We start from the raw sequence: 25,505 nt of genomic DNA, 5'->3' as shown, positions 1-25,505 counted from the left end.
TTATCCAAAAATTTACAGCTCCAGAATCCAGTGGGTAGACTCAGGAAAAATACCAGGGTGTTTTGAAAGCATTTTTTTAAGCAGACAAATCCATTTTAATAGTCATTTCAACATCAAAATACAGGCAGTTTATATATCTTCCTATTACAACACATCAGGAAATATATTAAAAAGCCTGTACACAGAATAGCATTTTCAATTTTGGCTCTTTTGGAATAAGTAAGATGGAATTATAGGGCACACAACTCCCCTTCAAAAAACAAAACAAAATAAAACTTTTTTTTTTTAATGGCTAGCCTTAGCTATCATTTAGTTCTATGCCATAAAACAGGAAAGGGTGGTACCATAGAACAGTTCTGGACTATTCACATTAAACATAGAATAAAAGTCCATGTCGTGTTGCCTATTTACATGTCTACTGGCTAGAAGCCTTTTTGTAACTTACATTCCCTTCCTCTGAAGTGATTGCTTGGCCCTTATGGTCACTTCTGGCTTTTCCCCAAGATCCCAAGTGAACAATTTGGGTCCCATGTCCTCTGCATGGTTAAGATGCCCAGGAAGGAAACAGTATAGTTTGCTTTCACACTTTGTCCTTGCTCTAAAATCAAAGACTCTGGGCCCTATGTAGAGAAATACGAGGGACTATAGGGAGGTGGGAGACTCTGGATTCCAGACAGGGGAATTATACTAGGTCTTAATGAGGTTGGAGGCTGTAGGCCCTAGAGGGATAACCTGGGCTTTGGAGAAGTTTGAGGCTATGGACTCCAGGGATGCACAGAATTCTAGGGAGGTATGAAAAACCGAAATTCCAAAGAAGGTACTTAGGTTTGAGTTGGAGCAGCATTCTAATAAGACACATTCTGACCCCTGTTACTTTTCAACTTTAGACTAAAACCTCCCAAAGCCAGAGATCATGCATCCCCAGAAAATGGGAATTCACTGGAAGAATCGCTCCACCCAAGCAGTTGAACAAACCCAGCTCTGTGCAGTGTTTCTTTCCAGCGGGGGTAGAAGATGGGGTGAGACAATCCCAGTCTCCCAGCCTGTCTCATGATTGTTGTGGCATAAAGAATTACAGTCCTGCAAAAATGTGTGAGCATCCCTACCCTTTAGAGAGGAACAAAACCCAATCCAACAGATCAAATTGCTGTGCACAGAGGCGGAGCAGAGATCAGGGAGCAGGGCCCCAGCTCTGGGTCTGATGTGGTCTATGTTCAGTCGGGAGCAAGGGCTTCCAAGTGAGGGAGGAAGGGAGGAAGGGAGAAGAGAAGAGGGAAAGGGAAAGGGAAAGGAGGCTGAGGAGGAAGCTTCCAGAGATCCCAGCTAGCAATGACCTCCATTTGCAGCCTCACTTCCACCTGCTTTTTTGACAGGATCTGGCCATACTATTCCATCTGCTAGTTATTAACAAACATCTTGAAGCCTCAACTTTTAAAAATGTCCTTAAGTCAAACAGACAGATACACACACACACACACACACACACACACACACACACACACACACTCCTACCTTTGTTACAAAATAGGGAGAGACCTTTTTCTCACATAATTGGAAGAGACTACCCCAAAATGCTTTACTTTTTAAACTATCTACAAATACACTGTGTTGTATTGTAGATTTTTTATTGTGATATTTCATAACAGCTTGCCTTGTTATACCGATATTTTTATGACTATCAAAATAGTTTTACAGCAATGGGAAGTCTGTTCTTCCTTTTTTTTTTTTGGTCATTATTCTATTTTTTAAAATCATCTGTGTTTTCCATATGCCTGGGCAAAAGAGCAAAGTTGGAATAAAAAGATCAAAACAGCCCACCACAAAAATAAGATCTTTAAAGAAAGCAAAATTATAACCTGACATTTGAAGAACTGTATATTCAAACTCTTGAGGCTGGATACTTACAAAATACATTTTTTTACACACAGGTTGTGATTTCCAGGCAATATTTACACCATTCCTTACACAAAATCATGAAGGATTATCTTGAGGCCTTTGTCCTATGTACTACGAAATTAGTTCGTTTTTGTTGGGTTTTTTTCTTTTTTCTTTTTTTATAAAATCTTCCCTATAATCAGTACTTTGGATTGCAAAATTGCATTCTTCCCTTGACCACAGATTCATTCTAGATCTTTAGTTATGATTTGAAAGGCTCATTAATTCGGGGGGGGGGGGTTGCTGAGGAGGTTTGGGGAGAGGAGGTAGGAGAAAGGAAATGGCTTTTCTATATTTCCCCCAGGACCAATGCAGAGGCCTAATGAAGTCCTGGATATGAGCACTGTATCCAGTGCATCCCGAGTACTCGGAGTTTTCCGCTCTTGGCTGGTGTTCTGATCATCACTCTTACCTCTTTCCAACTTAATACTCCAACTCATCCCTTGTCTTGCTAGTTTCCACTGGGGGTAGCAAAAGGCAGGGGACAGGAGGGGAAAACTCTGAAAAGAGGAAAGTAAAAGATGAGGGCAGCATTCACTGAATTTGGGCTTCTCATGGGTCCTCCTGGGTTTGGAGTCTTAGACCAAGGAGCAGGGGCTGGATTTAACATTTTTATGTAGCTATGGCCCAAATTTGCAATGCTTTGTCCCAGTCCAATGCTGAAGAACAACATCATGGTTTTTCTTTAAACATTAAAGGAAGACCAAAAAGATGTGAAGCTCTCAGAATCTAGCACAGAGTATAGCATAGATACTTCTAAGATGCTGAATGGCAGGGGAAGATGAAGAGATACAATTCAGGACTCTGAGGAAGAGGGGAAAATGTCACCAACTAGAATTGACTATTTCTATAGTCCCAACTCATCGTCAAGTGTCCATTCTAGGATCATTCCTAGTGAACAATCCTTGTGCACAAAAGAAAGGCCTTGTTTGTGGGGTGACTGAGAACCCTTGGGGCTAATTGCCCCCAGAAATCCCCCATACATAACATATAGGAGTAACAGAAGCCTGCCTATAACGGGCTCTTACTTTGCTAACATAAAAAGACCTTCCTCTCCTATCTTACCTGACCTGTGCTTTCTGTCCACCCAGGATAAGCGTGTGCCTCTGATCTTGACTATGGATTTAGGGAGGTATTAGGGGCTACAAATAGACTTGGACATTACCTATTCCTTGGGCCAAAGGAATGCAGAGATTACCACTGTCTGGGCAGTACAGCCCAGATACCATGGACCAGGAATTCTAGCCTTTACTGACCAGAGTCAAACAGCTTCCTTGCCTTCTTAGAAGGATTTATGGCCTTAGGAGGATGATCCCACATCCATCCACAGTAGGGTATGGAGAAAATGCCCATCAATAATTAAACTCTGGCCCATATAGTTTAAAACTTTATAAAGGTGAGGGTTTGGCAAACAGAGACATTTTACTGATGGCAAAACTAATACATAGAGAGAGGAAAGGGGCTCCCCCAGAGTCATGGCTATGTAGTGGCTGAACCAAGTCTAGATAGAACCCTGTCTTATCTCATCACAAAAATCTATTTTTTTTTCTCATTCCAGAATACTTCACTTGGTTTCTAAGGTAGTAAGTAGGCAGAGATGGGCATGGGCTGAAGGAGCCCAAGTGTTCCTGAAGCCAAAGGAAGGAAAGGAGAAAGGAAAGGGAATCACTACCCCTTCCTCATTTAGTCCCCCCACCACTGCTGAAGATTACCCTCTACACACATGCAGCTCAGAAGCATCCTTTATTCTGCGTAAAAGGCCTGAGGTGAGCAGGGCCCAAAGTGCTAAAGAGAAAGCTATGAGTTTCTAAATACATAGCAATGGCCCCAACTTCAGGACCTTTCCAGCCCAACCAGATTTGGAACACAGAGTTCCAAACAGGGCAGGGTAGCACCCTCAACGATTATCCTTCCTGCTCCCCACTCCTGCCACTGCCACCCCCAGCTGTCAGGGCTGCCTCCCAGCCAGCTTACTTCCTGCATATATCACTAAGGCAGCCTTTGCACCTTAGAAAGGAAAGATGTCCCCACCACTCTCGGCTCCGACCTCTCCCTGCTGACAATTAGACCCACTGGATCACCTGTGCTCCGGCCTCTTCCCACCTGCCCTGCGACTATGAGCTGTGGGGTCAAACGTCAGGGTGACTAGCTTCCCTCTACTCATGGCTAGTCCTTGAACACAAAAAGAGAAATGGGAGCTTTGGCCTAGCTAGTGTGTGGGTGGGGAATGAGGGAGCAGAGGAAATAAAGGCTAGGTCTGCTTGCAAAGAATTCAAGATAAGCCTATATCAAACAGCATTAACATCAGCTGCAGCCTGGGCTGGTCTCTAACACCCTTGTCCTCAACATCCTCCTTCCAATTCCACCTTTCAGTCCCCAAAGTTGAGTGCCTTTGGTTACACTCCATTGCCTGGGGTATCTACCAGACTATCTGGGACCTGCTGTTCTGTTATCAACATATATTTGTCACTTATGGTTATGACTTCATTCAAGGGAAGATAGCTCAGAAAATTGAAAATCTCAGAGATTTGAAAATTGGGCTGAATGATTTCTTAAGGTTCCTCCTGCCTTTAAATCTATGATCTTAGTAAGCAGACTATAGTGTCCTAGAAGGCTGGCTGGGTGCCTCTCTGGGTTGGAGCAGAGGAGGAATAAGAAAAAAAGTAGGCCAGGGTTTGATACCTAAACCTATCTTTGGGCTGAGGTGCATTTTTAACCATTTCAACTAATTTGTTTGGTTTTCAAATATTCTTTTAAAATCCTCCCTCTTTCTTTCTTATCTACCTTAAGATTCAGACTGTGAGTTCAGAAAAGAAAGAGGAGTGGGGGAAAAAATCAGACTACAGGTTTTAGAAAGCTTTGGAAAAAGGTTTCCTAAGTACATTTACATTTTTGTGTGGTCTGACCTTATTATGGCCTTAACAAAATAAAACAAGTCAAAAGAAACTCTACTGAGAATCAGGCTGGACACTACTTCCTGTCCCTAATGTACTTCCTATCTATCCCTAATGTACTTCCTATTCCTAATTTTTTTAAAGAAGAAAAAGACCCAATAATGTAAAAGGGTGGACTCCAAGTGGACTGTAATTTCAGAGACAAGATTTTAGCATCATCTGTTCTCTTAAGGGATCAGCATTTTTTCAGAGGGGGTGGGAAGTATCTTTGGACCCTCTGAATCTATTTAAAATAGAAGGCCTCACTAATGTCAAGACAAACACATTGAAGCGAAAAAAAATGATTTTGGAATAGAAGACACTTTCTCTCCTTTTGCAGTGTCAGATAAAACATTACATTTTGATAGCATAGGAAAAAATCGGTCATTGCTCGGAGATTCAATATGTGAAAAGACCAAAGCCGCGTCTTTCCAGTTGCAGGCACGGGGGCTTTCATCTGCTTTTATTGTGGAACTCTTGAAAGTGGCATATCACGGAGGGGAAAAGCTATTAAAAGATAAATGTGAGGTACCCACTTTGTAAAATAAAAATGATCACAGGTGCTAAATTAATAATTCTTCTTAGCTTTTTATTTGGTATCATGCTATATTGGCTGGAATTTCCCTCTTAGAAGCACCTCATGCTACATGCTATAACCATGAGTGTTCTCTCAGCCAAATTCCCTTTATTGCTATCAGTGTGAGGATGTGTGCAAGCAGCCCTCAATGTGGGTGGACATTTTGCACAGTTAACTATTATCTGTCTTCATTCAGTCCACAGCCCAGGATGAGTTAATTTTTTTTAACTATTTCTTGAAGATATCAATAAAATTTCAAATAGCATTATCCCAATCACTAAGCAAACCAATCTGAGTTTCGAGATGTTGATTCTGTTACCTTAGAAACTTGGCTTTGATTAGATAGGTTAAGGTCCAGCCAAGGGACAGTTGTCTGCAGATTTGACTCAGCCTAGAATGGTAAGGAGGGCAGGCTAACCAGAGTCCTTTGGGTGTCTTCTTCAGATGTGAGAACCCTGGACACCACCACCTATTTTGAAACTGCATTTGTTCATTAAAGCTATCATTAATTAATTCACTCCTTGGGAAGAAAGAAGAGATTATCTTGAAGAAAATGATGCCAAAGAGCTAAGAAGGGTTTCTTCCTTAAGAAATCTTGGGCAAAATGCCCTATTCTCCCAAAATAATCTATAGGATCATCAGGGTACTCAGGAAGGCAAAGGGGCATTTCTAGCAGCCTATGGCGCTATGATTGCTACAAAATATTTTCTTCTAAAACAGAAAAATTTGCCTCATGAGAAATTATCTCATCTACATTTACCTCCTCACCATCCAATATATGTTTATAAGAAGCCCATAAAATGACTGAAATATTCTATTCACGTTTGCTTGAGATCACAAAGCTTGTTCATTTGCTTTCTAAAATAATCAGTTCTAAAAATTTAACTTTGAGTTGGGGTTTCTGTTTCAAGTTGACTTTTTAAAAGATGAAGACACATTCAGTAATTCTAATATCAAATTAAACAAGCCAAGTTTTCTATTCAAAAACAAAATTCTATGAGCCTAGTGTGTTTATTTTTGTGTTTGCTTGGGGCTAGAGAAAAGATTCAAATGTGACCAGAGACTGATGCGTAATGTCTCTCTGTAGAAATAAAGACATGTGATTTGAAAGTTTAAGGTGTTTTTTTTAAATAATGTTAACATGATATGTGAGTGAACACATGTAATCTAAATGCAGCAGCACAGACTTAGATAGATGCCGTTGAAATCTGTTTATCCAAGAGATTCTGGCAGAGCCATAATATTTAGATAAAGGACATTTAAAGATAATTGGGGGAGAGGGGACATGTGGGGGGGGTGTTACCGTGAAAGAGATTTTAAAGAAAGAAGGAATTCTAGGTCCAGCTATTTCAGTGAAACAGGTTCGACCATCTGCATTTGTTTAATCTATCCTTTCCTATCCATTGTAGAAATACAGATGTAGGAGATGATGAGAGGGGAAAAAAAAATAACTAACTTGCCACGCTACGGGGAAAAATATAGACTGACTTATTGGTTTATCACAGTTATTGTACACAGATTTGCTGTAACTGTGTTGAATTTTTTAAATTAGATTTTAAATATATTTTGACAGTCTGAACTTGAATAGTGTGACTAAGTGTAGGGAGAAATGACAGGTCTGTTTTGTTATTAAACTGCTGTCTGGAAAATAATGTGCTATGTACAGTAAATGATAATTATTTTGCCACTGACATTAATACAGCTAATAGCAATAAGGATTTTTTGAACCATAGAAAGCTAACTACTTTGAATTACTGGGTTTTGTTATTCATTGTGAAACAGAAAGGATTTTTTTTTCAAGCAGTTTAATTTTCATATCACCATTCCAAACACTCCCTGCCACTAATTTAAATAGCAAGTAAGTTAATAAATAAAAGAGTAGTACTTAAAGGGTTCTATTTGTTAAGAGAACATCTGTAATTAAAGTTAGCAATGTTAGCAGGATCAGCCAACGTGTAATGGCATAGAATCAAGGAGTAATTTCACGCACGCACACTAGCTCATTCTTCTGGAAGAAACATGGTGGGGTAGGAAAGATGCTCTGGGGTTTTGAAGACCAGGGGTAGGTAAGATGCTCTGGGGTTTTGAAGACCAGGGGTAGGAAAGATGCTCTGGGGTTTTGAAGATCAGGTCCTATCATCTACCGTACTGTGACCCCTGGATACTGTTGGGTTAGTTATGGGCCAAATGGGAAGCTTTGAGGCTACTCTGGTATGGATCTTTGGAGCCCATCCCAGTGGAATACCCCTTCCCTCCCTCCCACTTTGGGCTATAGTCATCTTGATTGCCACTAGGGTACTTCCAGCCCAGAGTCTCCTAAGGGACAGGAGAGGATCATTGCCTTCCGGTCGATGTCACTCCTGCATCAATAGTATTGAAACTATTACCTGAGTCAGTCATCCTAAAATTAAATGTGTCTTGGTTTGGATTAATTCTAATACATATAACAGTTAGGCTACCATTTACATGATGTCTTTGGAAATATTTTTAATGATTATTAATTTCATCTTGTTTATTTTAATATATTTGCCAAATTAGGTATCCAAGAGACTCCTCCACATCAGTGATGTGAGAATTCCCGTTGCCGAAGTCCAAAAGGTACTTGTTTCTACTCCTTTGCATGCACTTCATTCATTTCAGTGAATTGTCCATGTGAGGAATTCCTGTGTAGGAGGGCAAAGGGAATCAATTGAGCCATGCCTTTTTTTCCCCTAGGCCCCAGCTCTAAGCTCATGTCTGTTTTTGCGGTGTCAGATTGCGGTTTTCACCTGCCAACTAAAGAGATGGCAAAGGGCTGGGATGCTGGGAATGGGTTTCTATGTCCGAATCAGCATGTGTATATTTTCAGCTATTTACCCATATACAGTCCAGTTCCTTCTGTAGACAGCTATATTACTGAAAACGGGCCCATTTCCTCCATCTGATCCACTTCACTTACCTATATACCTTCATGGGGGACCTGCATTTGGAATGGTCAGGCCTACTGTCCCAAATCAGCAAATCTAAATCAATCCTGAACAGATCCAGTATTTGACTCACCTTGACACGTACATGAGAAAATTATTGGGGGTGGGGGAGGGCAATAGGGAAAGATGATTGGAATCCTCATTTTTCCTTATTGTCATATCTACATATAGGAAATTTTATGATTTCAAAGCAAGTTGTGTCTTTTCTCTTCTCCCTAACCTAAAACAAAATAAAAACAAAAATAAATAACACATAAAGCTCAAACCAGCCCCTTACCTTAATTGTAGGTCAGTAATTGAGGTGGGAAGAAAAGCTCAGAAGTAGAACATGAGAGGAGAGGGGGAAGAAGAGAAAACCTGATTTTTCTCAGGCATCATGGAAAAAATAAAATCTAGCCATGTAAGTGGCATTTCCTCCGTAGCTATCTCTGTGCAAATTTAATCATGAAACCTTTGCTTTTGGGAGCCAGACTCCCTCCTACACTCACACAGGTCCTTATTTATTCTGGGTCATGATTTGAGGTAGCCTCGTTGTTGCCTCTTTATTGCTCAATGGAATGAAAGTTTGATTTTATTTTAGCAACATTGCTGCTTGCTGGGAAATCTGTGAAAAATGTATACTTCTTGGTTTGGTTTCAAGAGGAACTACAGGTATTTGGGGCATGGGGATGGGGACACCAAAAGTCAGACTGCCCTAGGGTTACTACGCATTCACAAGGAAAATTATTTAAAAGGCACAAGGAATTAGGAACAGGGTTCCGATTTTATTCCCCCCAAATACAACGTTTGTTGACCTCTTGGCTGCTAATATGGGTCTCATTTTAAATACATCATTTTTGATAACTACCCCCCACCAGAAGGAAGCTCAGGGTATCCTTGTATTATTGGGGTTTCACTAGTGTATTCACTGTTTACTGGCTCTGCAACCCCACCATTCCCTTCCTAAGGAAGGCTTGCATGCCAGTCCTGAACTATTGTGATCCTTCCCTGATCGCCACCAGGATTTTAATCCTTTGAAACAAATACACACTGGATCCACTAGGAGTTAATGAACTTCTGTGGCAAGGTCCACATTGGCCTGACCCCTATGGTAATATTTCATATAAGGTTACTGGTGGGGAGAAATCAAATTTCAGCTATGAACGTGATTGACAGGTGAGCACAAGAAAAAAGAAAGACATTTGGTCAGATGGGGAATTTGGGGAAGAGGAGGACAATTCTGTGAAGTTTCTCAGTGATATTAGAAATTATAAGCTTAGATATGAAAAGTCCAATATTTTATCCTCTCAAGAGGGTTCCTTAGTTTATTCTCAGAAAGTCAATTTGGTTAAAGGAATTTAGTAGCAGAGCCTTATAGCAGTGAACAACTGTCTCAGCAGTCCCTGGCTAATTTCAACCACATGAAGCCTTATGGCTTGTTGAGGATCTGGAAATAGATCGCAGCCATTTTGGGGACAAGATAGCTTCTCTTCCCTTGGTCCTAGAAATATTATTTAGATTATGTTTCATTTTTAATATGTATTCCAAAATATGCATTCCAAGAGTGGTCTCCAAAGCTAAATACTAATTCATTTATTTTTAAAATACATTTTTATTCAGATCTTTTGTTTTCACATGGCCTGAATTTCCCCTGCATCCCTGCCTTCACCCTCTCCCAGAGAGCTATCCCATACTAATTCATTTCTAAGACTGCCTAGACCCTTACAAACAGGAATGGTTGGTTCAGATCAGATGAATTGTAGTGATATTAAATTATATTAAAAAACATTTTCTATCATTAGATCACAAAAGCAAAATCCTGGCATGTGGGACTTCTGCATATCATATTGTCTCCCTTTGACCCTAGGGAAACTTTTCAGGGATGGTATGTCATGTAAACTATTACGTCACAATTGTTTCCATGGAAACGAGCTGTGTTGTGACTCGACCTTCTTGCTGGAGTAGGGTGTAAGGACAAGTTTTCTGCTAACGACTGACAATTGGCTCCAAACTTTGCCTTTCAGTCGGGAACTGTCTGAAATTAGGTGTTCTGGATTGGGTGGTTTTCTTCTTAAGGGTGATCTAAGGTGAAAGCTGGTCTTCCAAATAGATTCCCTTGTTTTAAAAGTAGAATGATACACAGATCTGAATCATGACAGCTAAGGTCATTCCAGGTTTCCCTTGTTCAGCAAAGGTCTTCTAAACCTTTGCTGGGAAAAGCCCAAGTATAACAGACTAGTCTACAAGCATTTTAGGTATGATGTGTAGGTCTGATCTTTGGTGGCTAGCTTGCATGCCACCTTTAGGAGCAGCTCATTCAAGTGATTCTATCTTTTATTCTTTTAATAAACATTTTGCCCTAGAAATTACAATATAATTACACGGACTCTCTTCCCTCTTCTATCCTCTCCTCGGTTACTTGGTTTTGTGAAGGCAAATGTTCTCGTATCTGTTAAGTGTTAGGGTAGATTTTTATCATTTTCTAAATTGTCCTGAAAACCTCAGCCCACAGTTTCCAGTTTCCAGCAAAGAGGTAGCAGCTAAAGAAGATACTTACTTTGATCTTGTATAAATACCTTATTTTTGGTAAATATTTTCTTCCTCCTTTGCTCATGAGGATTTGGAAATGAAATCAAAGCAGCTTCTCTTATAAAGAGCCAAGAGCCCTCTGTTCCAGGGTGAGGCATTGCTTTTAGGATAGTATGGGTCTTTCTTGTCTCCAAGTCTAGTCATTGGCTTCCAAACACCCCGCTTAAGAGTTAAGGGTTCACTTCGGAGAGTGAAAGATAGTGAAGGATTTCGGCCAGCCTTGGAACCAGGATGGGATGGACCCCTGACTGAATCCCTAACGCTGTTCTTAAGTCAGCCCCACACAAATGATGATAGCAGCCTGGAAAAGTCCAATGCTGGGGTCTTCTTTTTAATTTCCATTTAAATTATTCCTCCCCTCTCCCCCGACCTGATTTTTCACGTGGCCTCCAGATTTCTTTCAACCACTCAGGCCTGGACCCAATCCCGCCTGGCTGATTTAATCAATTAATTATAGTAAAGCATTTGCAGGTCTCTGGGCCTAATGATGCTGTGTGAACTCCTATTATTCTTAGTCAGCTCTCTGGGACTTTCCGGGAGGTGTGGATTTAAAGAGTGAAAAAATGTTATGTGTTTGGAAGGAACAAAACGACTAATGCAAAAAAAAAAAAAGAGTAGATGGAGCTCATTACTTATAACACAACGATGCCTCCTTGAAGAGCTTTCATTACCAATGCATACACATGCGAGTAACAGACACGCAACCACCTGCCAAAACTCTGGTATCCCGCAGCCTTTATTGTCAGCTTCTGGTCCCAATGTTTCCACTCTTTTCACCTGCTGCTCGCAGCTCTGATTTCCTCAACACCCCCCATCCCCCCAAAAAAAAGAGCGAGAAAGAGACTATAATTTTTTTTCCCCCTCTTGACTCCCGAAGAAATTCTCAGCCATAAATTAGCTAAGCAGGAAAATTTTTGCTTGAAATGTTTGGAAAAACGCCGCGGTAAAAATAAGCCAATGGAAATGGCCCGCTGTGCCCCACTTTCAAGCGTGGCTGCTCTACAGGAGAGATAATAAAGATATTAGCGCTCATATAATTTCAGATCAGAAATGAAACCAGACATGAAGAAACAGTCGCTCCAGCTGTTGAGTGGAAATCAAACTAGCAATGGGGATTACAGGTACAGTCACCGGAGACAGCCCAGCTTCTGAGGAATGACCTCAGGTGGAGGCTGCTTGCAGATATTAACACCTAATTAACAATCCACCAGAGCACCCTACAACTTAATCACCAGTGAGGTGAGAATGACAGTCAAAAAGAGGGGTACAAGCAGGCAGGCAGGCAAGCGGAGGAGGGAGTGCGCGGGCGCTCGCATACACACACACACACACACACACACACACACACACACACACGCACGCTCGCACACACACCACCCCCTCCACCATCCCCTACCTCCTCCCAACGCATCATCTAATAACTGCTTATTCACACACAGCTAGCCAAGGTTCCTTTTTAGCCATTTCAACCTATTGAAAAGCACAGTAAGTTCATTTGCTAGCGGGGGAGGCAGTGGAGGTGAGAATTGAATTGATCTGAAATACTCTGAAAAATTGACCCAAAGGTCATTCCTAGTTTAAATCGGGTTCTCCAGACAAAGTTCCTTTCTTCTCTCCCGCATGCGGCTTTTGCTTCCAGCCAAGTTAGCCTGCGTTGTGTAATTATTTAAACGTCCTCTAATGCCAGGGTTCCTTCCCCCCCCCTTCAATGTTAATCAAAATAAAGACCTTTTGTTACTGATGATGGTTAATTAAAGGGCTGGAGTCTATACCGCTGGGGTGAGCTGCTGGGGTATTTATATATTGGAAGGAGTTTCATTCCTGACTCAGTGCTAAGCAAGGCTGGATGAACTCAGGCCAAGTAAAGGCCTCTTCCTGCCTTGAGCATGACACATGAGATTAGGAGCGTTCTTTTCCTGGCAAATCTGCAGTTCCCATTTAGACATTGCAGGTGCATTGCATTTCCTGAATTACCTGACAAGAGCCTGGTCTGCAGCAGCTCATTGAGAGAACCCAGCAAGTCACCCATAGGACATCTGGGCATCACTTCTGAGCTGTGCTATGCAACGGGCACCAGTACTCCAGTATCTGGTCCCACGTCAGAACGTTACCCGGGGTCCAAATGGAATGTGTGTAGCCCGAAGCTGATACTTAGCTACCGTCTGATGATGTTTTGTTGATGGTTCCTGAATTTATGGTTATTTTTCTTTACCATATAGTAAATAAAATACAAGGGTGGAGGGGGAGAGGGGAGGAAGGGGGGAGAGGAATGGAAGGGAGGAGACGGGTGGAAGGAAATAGGTGTGAAAATGAGCGGCTGGATTGAACTCTTGGGGGACTGATGAAGAAAGCCTTTCCTAGTTCATTGTCCTTCCCAGAAATGGTGCCAGTGAATGCAATGTCTCCCATTTTCACTCACACCCATTTAGAATCCTGCCCTGCTCCTAGGCACCACTCTCTCTAGCCTGCAGCATTGTTCTCCTCTCTCACTACTGAATAACCCTTTATCGACCAGTAATTATTTTAATTATTTTTATTTTATGTATTATTTTATATAACCATCTTGCTGCCATGAAGAATGTGTACTTGCAAGTAACACTGGAATGTAATTTGGGTACAGAAAAGTACTATTATTATTCTCCATTTATCACTACTGTGAGGTTTGAGGAATGGAGGGAAAGAAGAGTGAGTCTCCTAGGCCATAGCATACCCATCACTGTTTTGCTTTTTAAATCTGCACTACGGTAAGCTGACAATTTGAAAAATTCTGTTTCTTACTGAAAAGGAAGGTCCCTCCTGATAAAACCTGCATAACTGAGGCAATTTAGAATATCTGAATTATTTTGATATTAGTCTTTTTTATTCTTTTCTATCTATGTGTGTAGGGGGTGGGGGGCACATCCCCACATTTCTGGAGGCTTTTTTTCAAATTTTTATTCCACAGTGATAGGGACCAGTGAGGAAATAATGGGTGTGTCATAAGTCTCCAGTTGCTGCAGACTGTCCCCTACAGACAAATAGGCACATTTGCAGCATTCATCACCAACATCAGGTTTGGGCTGATAGGGTTTGAGTTGGAGATTTTTGGCCTGGCAAGCCAAGAACACTACTCCATCCTGCGAGAGTGGGTGATCTCACTTGTTCAGCCAAAGCTAGAAGCTTCTTTGGAGGCAGAGAAAAACATTCCCCTGTTTGGAGGAGCTGAGAAGAAGGCAGAGTTTGTTTTTGTTTTTTTCCTCTGTTTTCCTCAACTGGCTGGTATTTTGCTGCTGAAACTTCTGTTGGCTAGGCTTTCTTCTCCTAAGTTTCTGAGAGAACCCCCACCATTTCTCTCTTTGACCAGGGTATTATTGTGTCATTCAAAGTCCCCATATAACATCTCCTCCCACCATAAAATGCACCTTTAGCAGCTGCCACTGTTAAATTGTCAAATTTTCATTCAAGGGAAAGAGAGTTCCTAATGTGTGACTCCACTATAAATTCGACAGGAGAAAATTTGCAGGGCTGTTTAGAATGCAGTTATTCAGGAAATGCATCCTTTTACTATTTCTTTACAATTTAATTGGAATTGGACTGTTGTAGGGTTTCCGCTCAATTTTTTTTTCTTTTTGCTTTTGCAAGCCGCAGTAAAGTGGCTTGTAATTTATAATCAAAGTTTGGTATCGTTAAACTAAACTGTAAAAACTGGCTTTGGGGTTTTGGTCGTAAAATAAATATTTGAAAAATATAGCAATGAGCCTAGCGCAGTGGAGCCCTCATCAGTACATATAGATCTGTGTGTACGAATATATGTGTGTGTATTTTTTTGCAGAGGTGGAAGCAATACCAGGGCTGAAAAACATTATTACAGAAAGGTGACATTTAGGTAAACACATGAATGGGGGGATACACGGATGACAATGTGAACACAGCTCTTGGAATTTAAAAACGAACCACTAATTTATTCTCTAAAACCCCTCACTTACATTTCCCATTATCTTTATGTTTTGCTTAAGATTTTTGCATTAAAGGGTAAAAGATTGTTCAGGCCAGAAATCTGTGTATTGACTATAGTGCTTCTTAGCTAAGAAGTTTTTTTCCCCCTAACAAGGAAGCTCATTTAGAAAGAAATGTTTATGTGAAGAGCTTGTCAGTTGGCATTTTTACTGGTGCGCTAACCCAAAGGTAAAATATAAAGCCATGTCTTTTCCTCACTGGCTTGTTGTTACTAGAAGGGTTCCTCCCTTGTTAGCTTGATAAATAATTTTACTAGGGGGAATCTGCTGAATTTTTATGCCTGCTGTCTCTTTTCTGCTTGCTGCAAATAAATTTCCGCACTCCGAGGGCACTAAAGCTCCAAACACATGGTATTTTCCCACTTTGCTGCCGGTCGTCTGAAATATTTATTTCATCTTCTGTTTTTAATTAATTTTTTTAAAGGAAAACACGTTTTGCAATTATTGTCAAACAAAGATCAGCAGTGTACTTCTCTGCATCTTCAGGCTGAAGTGACAAGTTTGGTTTCTCGAAGGGAGGGGCGAAGGGGAGCACGCCTCTGGTCTCTTTATTTTTATTTTTATTTTGTTTTTGTTTTTTCATATTGAGAAGAAATGTTATTTATTGGTGGAACAAAGTGAGGGAAGTTTTGTGTTACAGATGATCATTCCTGGCATTTCCACTTTCAATTTCAGAGACATAATGAAATAAATTAATGGAATGATAAAATACTAGGGAGAAATGAAATAGGGGAGGGGGGTGACAGAGGCAGTGAATGTGATGAAAACTTTGTAAAGGAAACAACACACTGTGGGAAACTGGAAATGGCATCAATTATAAATAGCAACATAAATATTCAAACTGCCAACACCGTGTCCATTTGGACTTGAATTTCATTTGAACCAAGGTCAGCCTGGTGCATCTATCTGGGCTTGAATAAGAATGTGTTGTAAACCAGTATATAAATGTGTGTATACATATGTATATATATATATACATATATATGTGTGTGTGTGTATGTATGTATATATGTGTATATATATATGAAGAGAAAAAAAGAGACTGTGTATCAAAGATGTATATTGACTGTATTTCAAACTAGTCATGGGTTGAAACAGTTAATATATGTGTGTGTTCACATACATGCATGTGTATATGTATACATATATGCACATATTTATAAAGCTGATATTTGGCTAATTTGTTTTTAAGATCCATAATTTTATCCATACTCATACTCCTGTACCATGTCAGATCCAAACCCCTACAAGCCTTTTCATCCTGTGTTACTCATGTCTACATTTTCTCATTAATCTTCCCTAGAAGATATACCCAACGTGCTTGGTTGGCATTTTTTTGATATGCAGTTAGTACCAGGTATCCATTACTCAACTTGCCTCTTTGCAACGTATGTCGTATACTGTCACATTTTCATAGAGTTATAGCAAGAGACATCAGATTACATGTAGACCAACTCTTTAATTTTACAGATGGGGAAACTGAGGCCCAGAGGTTATTTTTTTTCCTTAATGGCTTCCTCTAGATCACGTTAGTATTAAGGAGTGGAAGTGGGATCTGAACTCAAGACCTCTGATTTTAAGTCCAGTGCTTTTCCCACTGAACTTCACTGCTTCCCTACAAAAGTTGTTTCAGTGAAATGACAAGAAATTTTAGTGTTGATAAGATAATTCTAGATGAAGGTGGGAAAATGATGACTCATCTCATTTCTAGATGAGGCCATTGCTGTGCGTTAGTAATATATTACATGATCTCACTAACTGCAACAGGGGCAAAAAGAAAATGGCCAACTTCAAAATGGCAGAATCCCATATGACATTCCAATCCTGCAGGTGGATCTTGAAGCCCAGTTAGAAAACAGAAAATGCTACCAAGGTGCAAAGATACTGGAGACATGCTTTAGAAACAAGGACATGAGCATCAGTAACTCTTTCAAGGTGACCTGAGAATTAGGAGGCAGAGGTAAGCCAGATCCTGATTTCCCTGGAAGATGGATAAGATGAGGAAGAAATGTAGAATTGCACATGTATCTCCATCTTTCCCAAACATCAAAAGTCCAGTGATCTTTACTATAAACTTACACTTCTCCAGGGTCCATTCTACAACATTTGCAAATCGTAATTTTAAAATTAGAAATACCTTGATCCTATGGTCAAAATGCAGCTACATTTTTTATTGCAATGTACCTTGAACACTCCAAACACAGGGCCTTTCTCCACTAGTCACATTCCAATTTATCAGGGATTTCAAAGTTCACTTGGGTCTTTGAGCTGTGGAAGATGAATGTGCTTTTTCTCCAACTAGGTCTTCATTTCATATGCAGTTCTGAACAATAGGTAATGCAAAAGACTTGGATATGTCCTCAAAGCAGGGTCACTGTAAAAGTCCCAAACACAAGAGAATCAGAAGATTTGTTGTTACTTTTTTTGTTGTTGTTGTTGTTAGAAAACTCATCTTTCAATTTTTTTCTATCACCATGAGTCTGCAGCAACTCACCTTCCTTTTTGTAAGCCCCAAGATCAAAGGAACCCACTGACTTCTCAAGAATTGTAAGGAGTTCCTGTGGGTTCTCAAGGATTCCAGTATCCTTCAATATCTCTAAAGCTTCATGACTGTACTAGTATGTCTCTCTTGTTTCAGGCAATATGTCCAACATGAATTGAAAGCTATTTGAGAAATGCAGATTTATAAATAGTCAAAACAGCAAGGGAAGCTTGGAGATTGTGTATTCGAACCTCTTCATTTCACAGAAGGGGGGAATGGTGAAAAGAAAATAGTATTCATTCAACAAAAATTGATTAATCACCATCAGAGGTCCTGGAAATAAACAGATGCCATCCCTGCCCTCAGGAAGCTTAAAAACACAGGGGGAAAAAAGTTAAAAAGGAAAGTGACTTTGGAGGTCATTTGTTTTATAGAGTAGGAAAGTATAAATTTAAAATGATATCAATGGGGTTCACTTTTGCTTTAAGAGAGAAAAAGAGGACAGGTTATTCTTTACTTTAGTAACAGAATGTCATGAAATTTACCATTTGGCCAAGGTCAAATTCAGACTCTCACTAGCTGTGTGACCCTGAATAAGTCACTTAACCCATATCAGCCTCCGTTTCTTCAAGGAATAATCATAGCACCTTCTTCAATAGGGTGTTTTGAGAATCGAATGAGATGACATCTATAAAGCACTTGGGAAACCCTAAAGCACTATATAAGTGCTGTTTACGATTGTTATGCTTATTATTTTATTATCATCCTGGTATGGTAGAAGACTGATTTTGTGGAAATTGAGCATGTCTTTACCACTAATTGGTCATACCCCTGATGAAATAATTTTTCATGTTAACACAGTGTTTTATGGTTAACAAAGAGCTTTCACAGACAATCTCACTTGATACTCTGAAGAGCCCTATAAATGTTATTATAACCCTTTTACAGATGAGGAAATTGAAGATGGAACAGGTTAAGTGATTTTTGCCCAAGATCACACAGGTATTGAAGGTTGGGGCTGGGGCTGAACCTAGAACAGAGGCTCACAGGATAATAGATTTAGAGTAGGAAGATATTATTTAGTAGGTATCTAATAGTGTAATGCTGTTGTTTTTATAACCGAGGAAACTGAGGTCCAGGGAAATTATGTGAATGACCTAAAATCACACAGGGAGTAAATGGAAGAAGCAGCTTTTATATCCAGTTCTTCTGATTCTAAATACAGTCCTTTTCTCACTATAACCCTGTAAGGAGTAAAATGGAGTACCCAAGGAGTCTACATCCCCCCCCGCCAGGTTCTCCCTGGTAAAAGTTTCCGGTTGTAAAAAGCTTTCTCTTCCAAAGAGAATACCTCCATCTCTATGTGACACTAATATTGAAATGCAGAGGTCGGCCCGCAATCTCACCTAGGGTAGTACTAGAAAGAGTGGCTGATGAAAAGGAAAACAGGAGAGAAGGTAAATGGAGAGGAAGGTGGGATGGGACAAGATACATCACTTCTGGTCCCCACACTTAGCCTTAAAGAAGCTGTTACTTCTGACCAGCCCTTTCAAAATCCTCTCGGCTTAGAACCCAGCACAATACATGGCAAAGAACATCAGCTCTTAGGCCAGAGAATCTGATTTCAAATCCCGTCTCTGAGAATTAATACCTGCTTGACGCTGGGCAGGTTTCTGACTATTCCTGGAATTTAGTTTCCTTATCTGTAAAATGAAGAGGATGGACTGACTACCTGACCTCTAAGGACCTTTCCAGCTGTAGATAATATTAATTAATAGCACACACAAACACACACACACACATATATATACATACATATACATATATAAACACATATTTAACATCATATATATGTATACACACATATATTTATATGAGTGTATACATATATATTCCCTTAAGGTTTGCAAAAGCACTTAAACAATCTTACCTCATTTGATATTTACAATATAAAAATATGTGTATATATATGTTTGATGTTAGATATATGTATATATATAATATATAAATATATGTATGTGTGTGTGTATATATATATGTATATGTATATATATGTATATACACATATACATATACATATATATGTATATATTCCCTCAAGGTTTGCAAAAGCACTTAAAAATCTTACCTCATTTGATCTTCACAACAACCCTCAGAGGCAGATGCTACTGTTCTTCCCATTTTGCAGATGAGGAAACTTGAGGCAGGCAGCAGCTGAGTAACTTGCCCCAAGCTCACACAGTTAGGAAGTAGCTGAGATGGGATTGTAATTGAAGTCTTCCTGACTGCAGGCGCCACTGTCCACTGCATCCCCAGACACCTCAGGAAGAAGGTAGGCAATTGAATTATCTCAGCCAGTGGTATCGCCTGTTTTTCAAAAAAAGTCTCCACACCTGGTAAAAATAAGTTACATCTCTATGTCCCTCTTAGACAACAAAGAATTTGGCATACAGTATCTCATCTGATTCTCACATTAACCTGTGAAATGGACAGTATCCAATAACTTCCATTTTATCAAGGATGGGAAATGAGACTTCTAGATATTCAGGAATAAATAAGAAATAACTTATTTTTAGTCACATACCTAGTGAGTGTCAAAACTGAGTCTTCTGATCGTGAGCTTGGGGCCTTTTCCACCACAGTGCTTCTCATAACTCTAGATGAGATACCAGGTTGTCATTTAGCACAGGAGATATATTGAAGCACAGCAGAGGGAAAAGTGAGCTTGGAGTCAAGAGCCCCAGGTTCAGATCCCGGCTCACATGCTCACTAATTGTGAGATGTCAGGCAAGTCGACTCCATTCTGAGAACCTCATGTATAAAATGCCAACTCTTTGTAACGACTGATTTGTAATTTATGGTTTCAAATAGCGTTTTATAGATGTTAACTCACTTGGTCCTCACTTGGTATTATTGTGCCCATTTTAGAGATGAGAAAACTAAGTCTGAGACTGATTTAGTGACTTGCTCAGGGTCACAGAACTAACAATTCTCTTAGATGGGATTTGAACCCAGGTCCTGGTGACTTCAAGTCCAGCACCCTATCCCCTGCACTAGGCTGACTTGGGTCCATAACGCTTGTACTCCTTAGCACACAGGGTCGTTTTGAGAGAGGCATTTTAGAAACTTTAATGCACCATATGAATGAAAATTATTACTCAGAAGTATTTGATGATGAACAAAATGGAATATGTTGATGGAAAAACTGCTCCTATACTTTCTGCGTCTCTTCTTCTATCAGTCAGTCTTTATTAAGCACCTACTATTCACTCAGCATTACAAAGAAAGACATCAAAAAAAAAAAAGCCCCAGCATAGCCAATCCCTTACTTTCACCACTTTGTGCCCTGTGTAACAGAGTCTGATTTGAATTTAAATATCGTTAGTCAAATGTCAGCATTAACCAAAAATTTAACCAGCACCTTGCCAGACTTTTGTCTAAAGAAGAGATTGTGGACCCAGGCATCTGATAAATGTGAGTCTAGACGGATACCTTCGACTCCCAGAGCCTGAGTTCCTCCACTCCCTCCTCCCCTCACTCCCACCCCAGCAAAAGATTTGCTTTAAAGAATATGGTAATTTTCCAAAGGATGAAAAAGAGCCCTGTTAGAAATCAGGAAGGAAGATGGCTAAAGTCTAAAAGTGGCTTTGAACCAAGAGGCCAGATACATTACCTGCATCGAGGAGACATGCTCTATGCCCCAGGAGTCCGGAGCATCCAGGGAGAGGAAAGAATGGTGTTATCATCCCAGGCCAAGTCCAACTTAAACGCCTCATTCTGTAGACAATAGCAAATGAGGAGTCAGGTCAGATCACGGGCAGAAAGGCTCCTTCCTAGTTTTAACCAGGCAGAGCAGTTAATTCTCAGAGCAAACCCGTGTGCTCTACACTTTTACTGTATATCTTTTATAACTGAGTGGTTTTTCAGACTCAGCTGTATGGAATAATTAAAAATCAAAGTCAGAAGCAAAGTATAATCTCACAGAGCTCAGATTTCTTTATTTTTCCAACATTGTCTGCCACTGGAAGTTCATCATTAAGACCCCATCCCAGGAGTCCTTAGCCTGGGGTTGTGAACTTTACATTTATTTTTTTGATAACTGTATTTCAATACAATTGGTCTCCTTTGTAATCGTATGCAGTTTACTTTATCCATTTATAAAAAAAAATTATTCTGGGAAAGGGTCCACAGGTTTCACCAGACCAGGGGTCAATGACACAAATATAGGTTAAGAATCCCTTGAGAGCCTATCCTATCTATCATATAATGGGCAATGATCTATGGGACCACAGGGTTTAGAGGAAAATCCACTAGATCTAGAATCAGTATCTTATTCAAAAGCTGGTCCTGACATTTACTAGCTATCAGACTGTATGAATGTACAGTCTTTGGCCTCTCTGAGATTTCCTCCCCTTTAAAACAAGGCCATAATATATACCCCCCTTGAAAAATGGCATGTTGTAGTGGACACATATATTTTATATTGTAAAGATCAAATGAGGTAAAATTAGTGCTTTTGCAAACCTTAAAGGAATATAATATAAATATATGTGTGTATGCATAGGTATTATGTTAAATATGTGTGTATGTATGTATGTATATATATGTGTGTGTGTGTGTGTGTGTGTGTGTGTGTGTGTGTGTGTGTGTATCTATGTGTATGCTATTAATTGATATTATCTAGAGCTGGAAGGGACCTTAGAGGTCTTATAGTCAGTTAGACCTGGATTTTAGGAAAATAAGTTTCTTGGTAATTGGAGAATGAACTGGGGCAGGGAGACACTTGAGGCAGGGAAACTAACTGAAAGGCTATTGAGGTAGTATAGGTATGAGGTGTTGACATCCTGCACCAACATGGTGGCAACAACAAAGGAGAGAAGGGGACATAATTGAGAAATATAATGAAGGTATGAATGATAGAATGTGACAACTCATTGGAAATGGGGGGGGGGGTGCTGAGAGAGAATGAGAAATCGAGAATGAAATGAGGTGAAAAGCCTGGGTGACTAGGAGGATGGTGAAACCCTAAACATAAATAGGAAAGTTGAGGGAAATTGGAAGGTTTTGGAGGGGAAATAGAGTTTGGTTTTGGACATACTGAGTTTGAGATGGCTACTGAATATCAAGAGATACAATCAGAAATTGGAGATATGAGACTGGAGAACAGGTGAGAGGTTAGGGCTAGGCAAATCGATCTGATAATTATCTGCATAGATTGAATCTATGGAAACTGGTAAGATCACCAAGAGAAGAGGGCCCAGGACAGAACCTTGAGGGATGGCCACAATTAGTGGGTATGGCCTTGATGAATACCCAGCAAAGGAGATAGAGGAGTGGTCAGATAAATAGAAGGAGAACAAGGAAAGAACAGTGCCTAGAGACAAGAGTGTATGCAGGAGAAGAGGGTCATCTACCCCATCAAAGGCTAAAGAGAGATCAAGAAGAATGGAGACTGAGAAAAGACCATGCAATTTGGTGATTGAGAGAGACCAGTAATGGAGAGAGTAGTTTTCGTTGAATGATGAGGTTGGAAGCCAGACTGCAGGGAATTAAGGAGAGTGTAAAAGGAAAAGAAATGGAGGTGCTTATTGTAGACAGCCTTCTAAAGGAGTTCACCTGCAAAAGAGACAAGAGATACAACTAGCAGCAGTGGATGGTTTTTTGAGGATGGATATGAAAGTGTTTGTAGACAGCAGGGAAGCCACTGAACAGAGATAGAAGACTAATGAGAGAGTGAGGATGCTGGAGCAAACTACTAGAGAAAGAGAGATGGAATAACTTGTCCATGTCAAGGAGTTTGCCTTGGTAAGGAGAAATGCCCCCTCTTCTTAGGAGATGGGGGTGGAGGAGAACGTGGCAAAAGGCATCTGAGTGATCTGAAATGAGGAGGAGGGGAGAAGGAGCTTTCACCAAATGGCCTCAGTTTTGTAGTGAAATATAAGGCTCAGCTGAGAGGATGGAGGGAAGGGGAGCCATGTGGGTTTTGAAAAGGGATGAAAAGATTTGGAAGAGCTGCTGTGCCTAGTCAGTTAATTATGGAGGCATAAAAGGATTGTCTTGCCACATAAAAAAGAGCCCAGTGGAGATTATATAACATAAATTTGTAGTGGACCCAATCAGCACAGTTTCATGATTTTCTGCAGCACATGATTAGGACTGAAGGCAGAGAATGGTGGGAGTATCCTAAGGCTGGATTATTCCTCCCCAAGGAAGAATTGGAAATCAAAGGGAGGTTGAAAAACAGGCTTGGGAATTGCAAGGTAGAGGGAGAGATGGAATGACAACAGATGGTCAGGAATTTCAAAGTTCATGAACGTGGAATTGAAGCATTTGTGGGTGATCAAGGAGATGGCCATCTCTGTGTGGCTGAGGAGGAATGGAGGAATAGTCCTGGGAGATGAGTAAGTTGAGGAACTGAGGGAGTATCTGTCAGTATGCATGTTGAAGTCCTTTGGTATTAGGGCAAGAATTGAGGAGAAGAGAAAGATGGTGAGTCAATCATGGAACTCATTGAAGAAGAAAGGAGAGTGTCTTAAAGGTCAGTAGATAACATCTACCAGAATCTTGATTGGGGAATAGATATGAAGGAGAGGTCACTGAGTGATGGGGATAGAGGAGAGCCTGGAAGTGGCAATGGGATCAAATATTATTCCACCTTTCCCACAAAACCAGTGAATTGTAGGTATGAGTGAAAATGTAGCCAGTGCCATAAAAGTTAACTCTAGGAAAGCTCTTAGCAGGAGGAAGCCAGGGCTCAGTGAGTACAAGAGAACAGAGCGAAGGAGAAAGCAAAGGGTTTAAGAGGAAAGCTCTAATTTGTTACTCCTGGAGCAGGCATTTCAGAAAACACAATGGAAGGGGTGGTTAGCTTTAGAGTGGAATTTCTGTGGGAGTAGATGGACAGGTATGGAAATAATGGAGCAGTCAGTGGGGTACCAAGAATAGAGTTTGAACAATGGCAGCTGAGGAATTGGGTTCAGAATTGCTGGGTTAAGGAGGGAATGGTCGGGTGGGAGTATACTAATCATGGTGGGATTATTTCAGGTAGGTAATCATCCATAAGGGTTCAGCCTGAGAATGGAGTTGTCCCAAGGCATCAGGCTAGAGAGTGTAGATGGAAAGTGGGAATAGAAGGGGAGCATGCCATGGTAAGCACAAGACAACTGCTGTGTAGTTGTAAGTGACTGGAAAGGGTTCCTAGAACTTGATGGAATGATGGCACCAGTAGGGCAGGAAGCTGTATTGGGTAGGCACAAACAAGGTGACTGGCCAGGTAGAATTTGCATAGATGCAAACTTTGGCTCAATGTAGTAGTAGAAAACAACAATAAACACCCTGTAACCACTTGAACCCTCTAAAAGCATTAATGGGCTGCCATGTTAATGAGTTCTTTGTCACTGGAAGGCCCTCAGATGGAGACTGGGTGACAGCTCACCAGGAATGCTGCAGAAGCATTTCCTATTCAGTTCTTCATGGCACCATATTTGGAGACATAGGACCTGAGTTCAAACGGTGACCCTGGTACTTACCACCTTTGGGACCTTCAGGGAATGTTAACTTCTCTGGGTCTGTTGAAACAGACAATTGGATTAGTTGATCTTTAATGCCCCTCCAGCTTTGGACGTCTCTTCTGAACTTCTGTGATTCCCCTATTTATTGGATCTCCCTCCTGCACTATGAACTCCATGAAGGCAGGAACTGTGTCTCTCTCATGGATGAGCCCAGCACTTTCCCCAAAGAAGTATTATCTAATGCATTTGAGTTGAATGAATGAATCCTTCTCTTCTATTGATGGATTGGTCTGTGGACCCATACCAGGTGCCTAAGAGTTAGCATGGTAGTGGCTAGAGCACTGGATTTGGGTTCCAATCCTACCTCAGGACACTGAGGACACTGAGCAGGGTGGCCCAAAGCAAATCACTTGACCTCTGTTTACTCATCTGTAAACTGGGGGCAATAATAACACCTACCCCCCAGGGTTGTTATGAGGATCAAATGAGATAATATTTGTAAAGCACTTCAAATACCTTAAAATGCAATATAAATATT

General features: G+C 40.5%; 1 protein-coding gene across 1 annotated transcript in view; it reads left to right on the top strand.

Moving 5' to 3' along the window:
• Positions 1-25,505, top strand: part of MAF (MAF bZIP transcription factor) — a 56,915-nt gene that overhangs the window by 6,853 nt on the left and 24,557 nt on the right. Inside the window, exon 2 of the mRNA XM_020964842.2 lies at positions 7,984-8,043. Within this exon, the coding sequence (XP_020820501.1) occupies positions 7,984-8,017 (34 nt within the window). The 3' untranslated portion in view covers positions 8,018-8,043. The remainder of the gene's footprint in view (positions 1-7,983; positions 8,044-25,505) is intronic.

The sequence above is a fragment of the Phascolarctos cinereus genome, unplaced genomic scaffold (genome assembly GCF_003287225.1).
Source record: "Phascolarctos cinereus isolate Bilbo 61053 unplaced genomic scaffold, phaCin_HiC Scaffold_2;HRSCAF=192, whole genome shotgun sequence".
NCBI classification, from domain to species: Eukaryota; Metazoa; Chordata; class Mammalia; order Diprotodontia; family Phascolarctidae; genus Phascolarctos; species Phascolarctos cinereus.
This window is presented reverse-complemented; position numbering and strand designations above follow the sequence as displayed.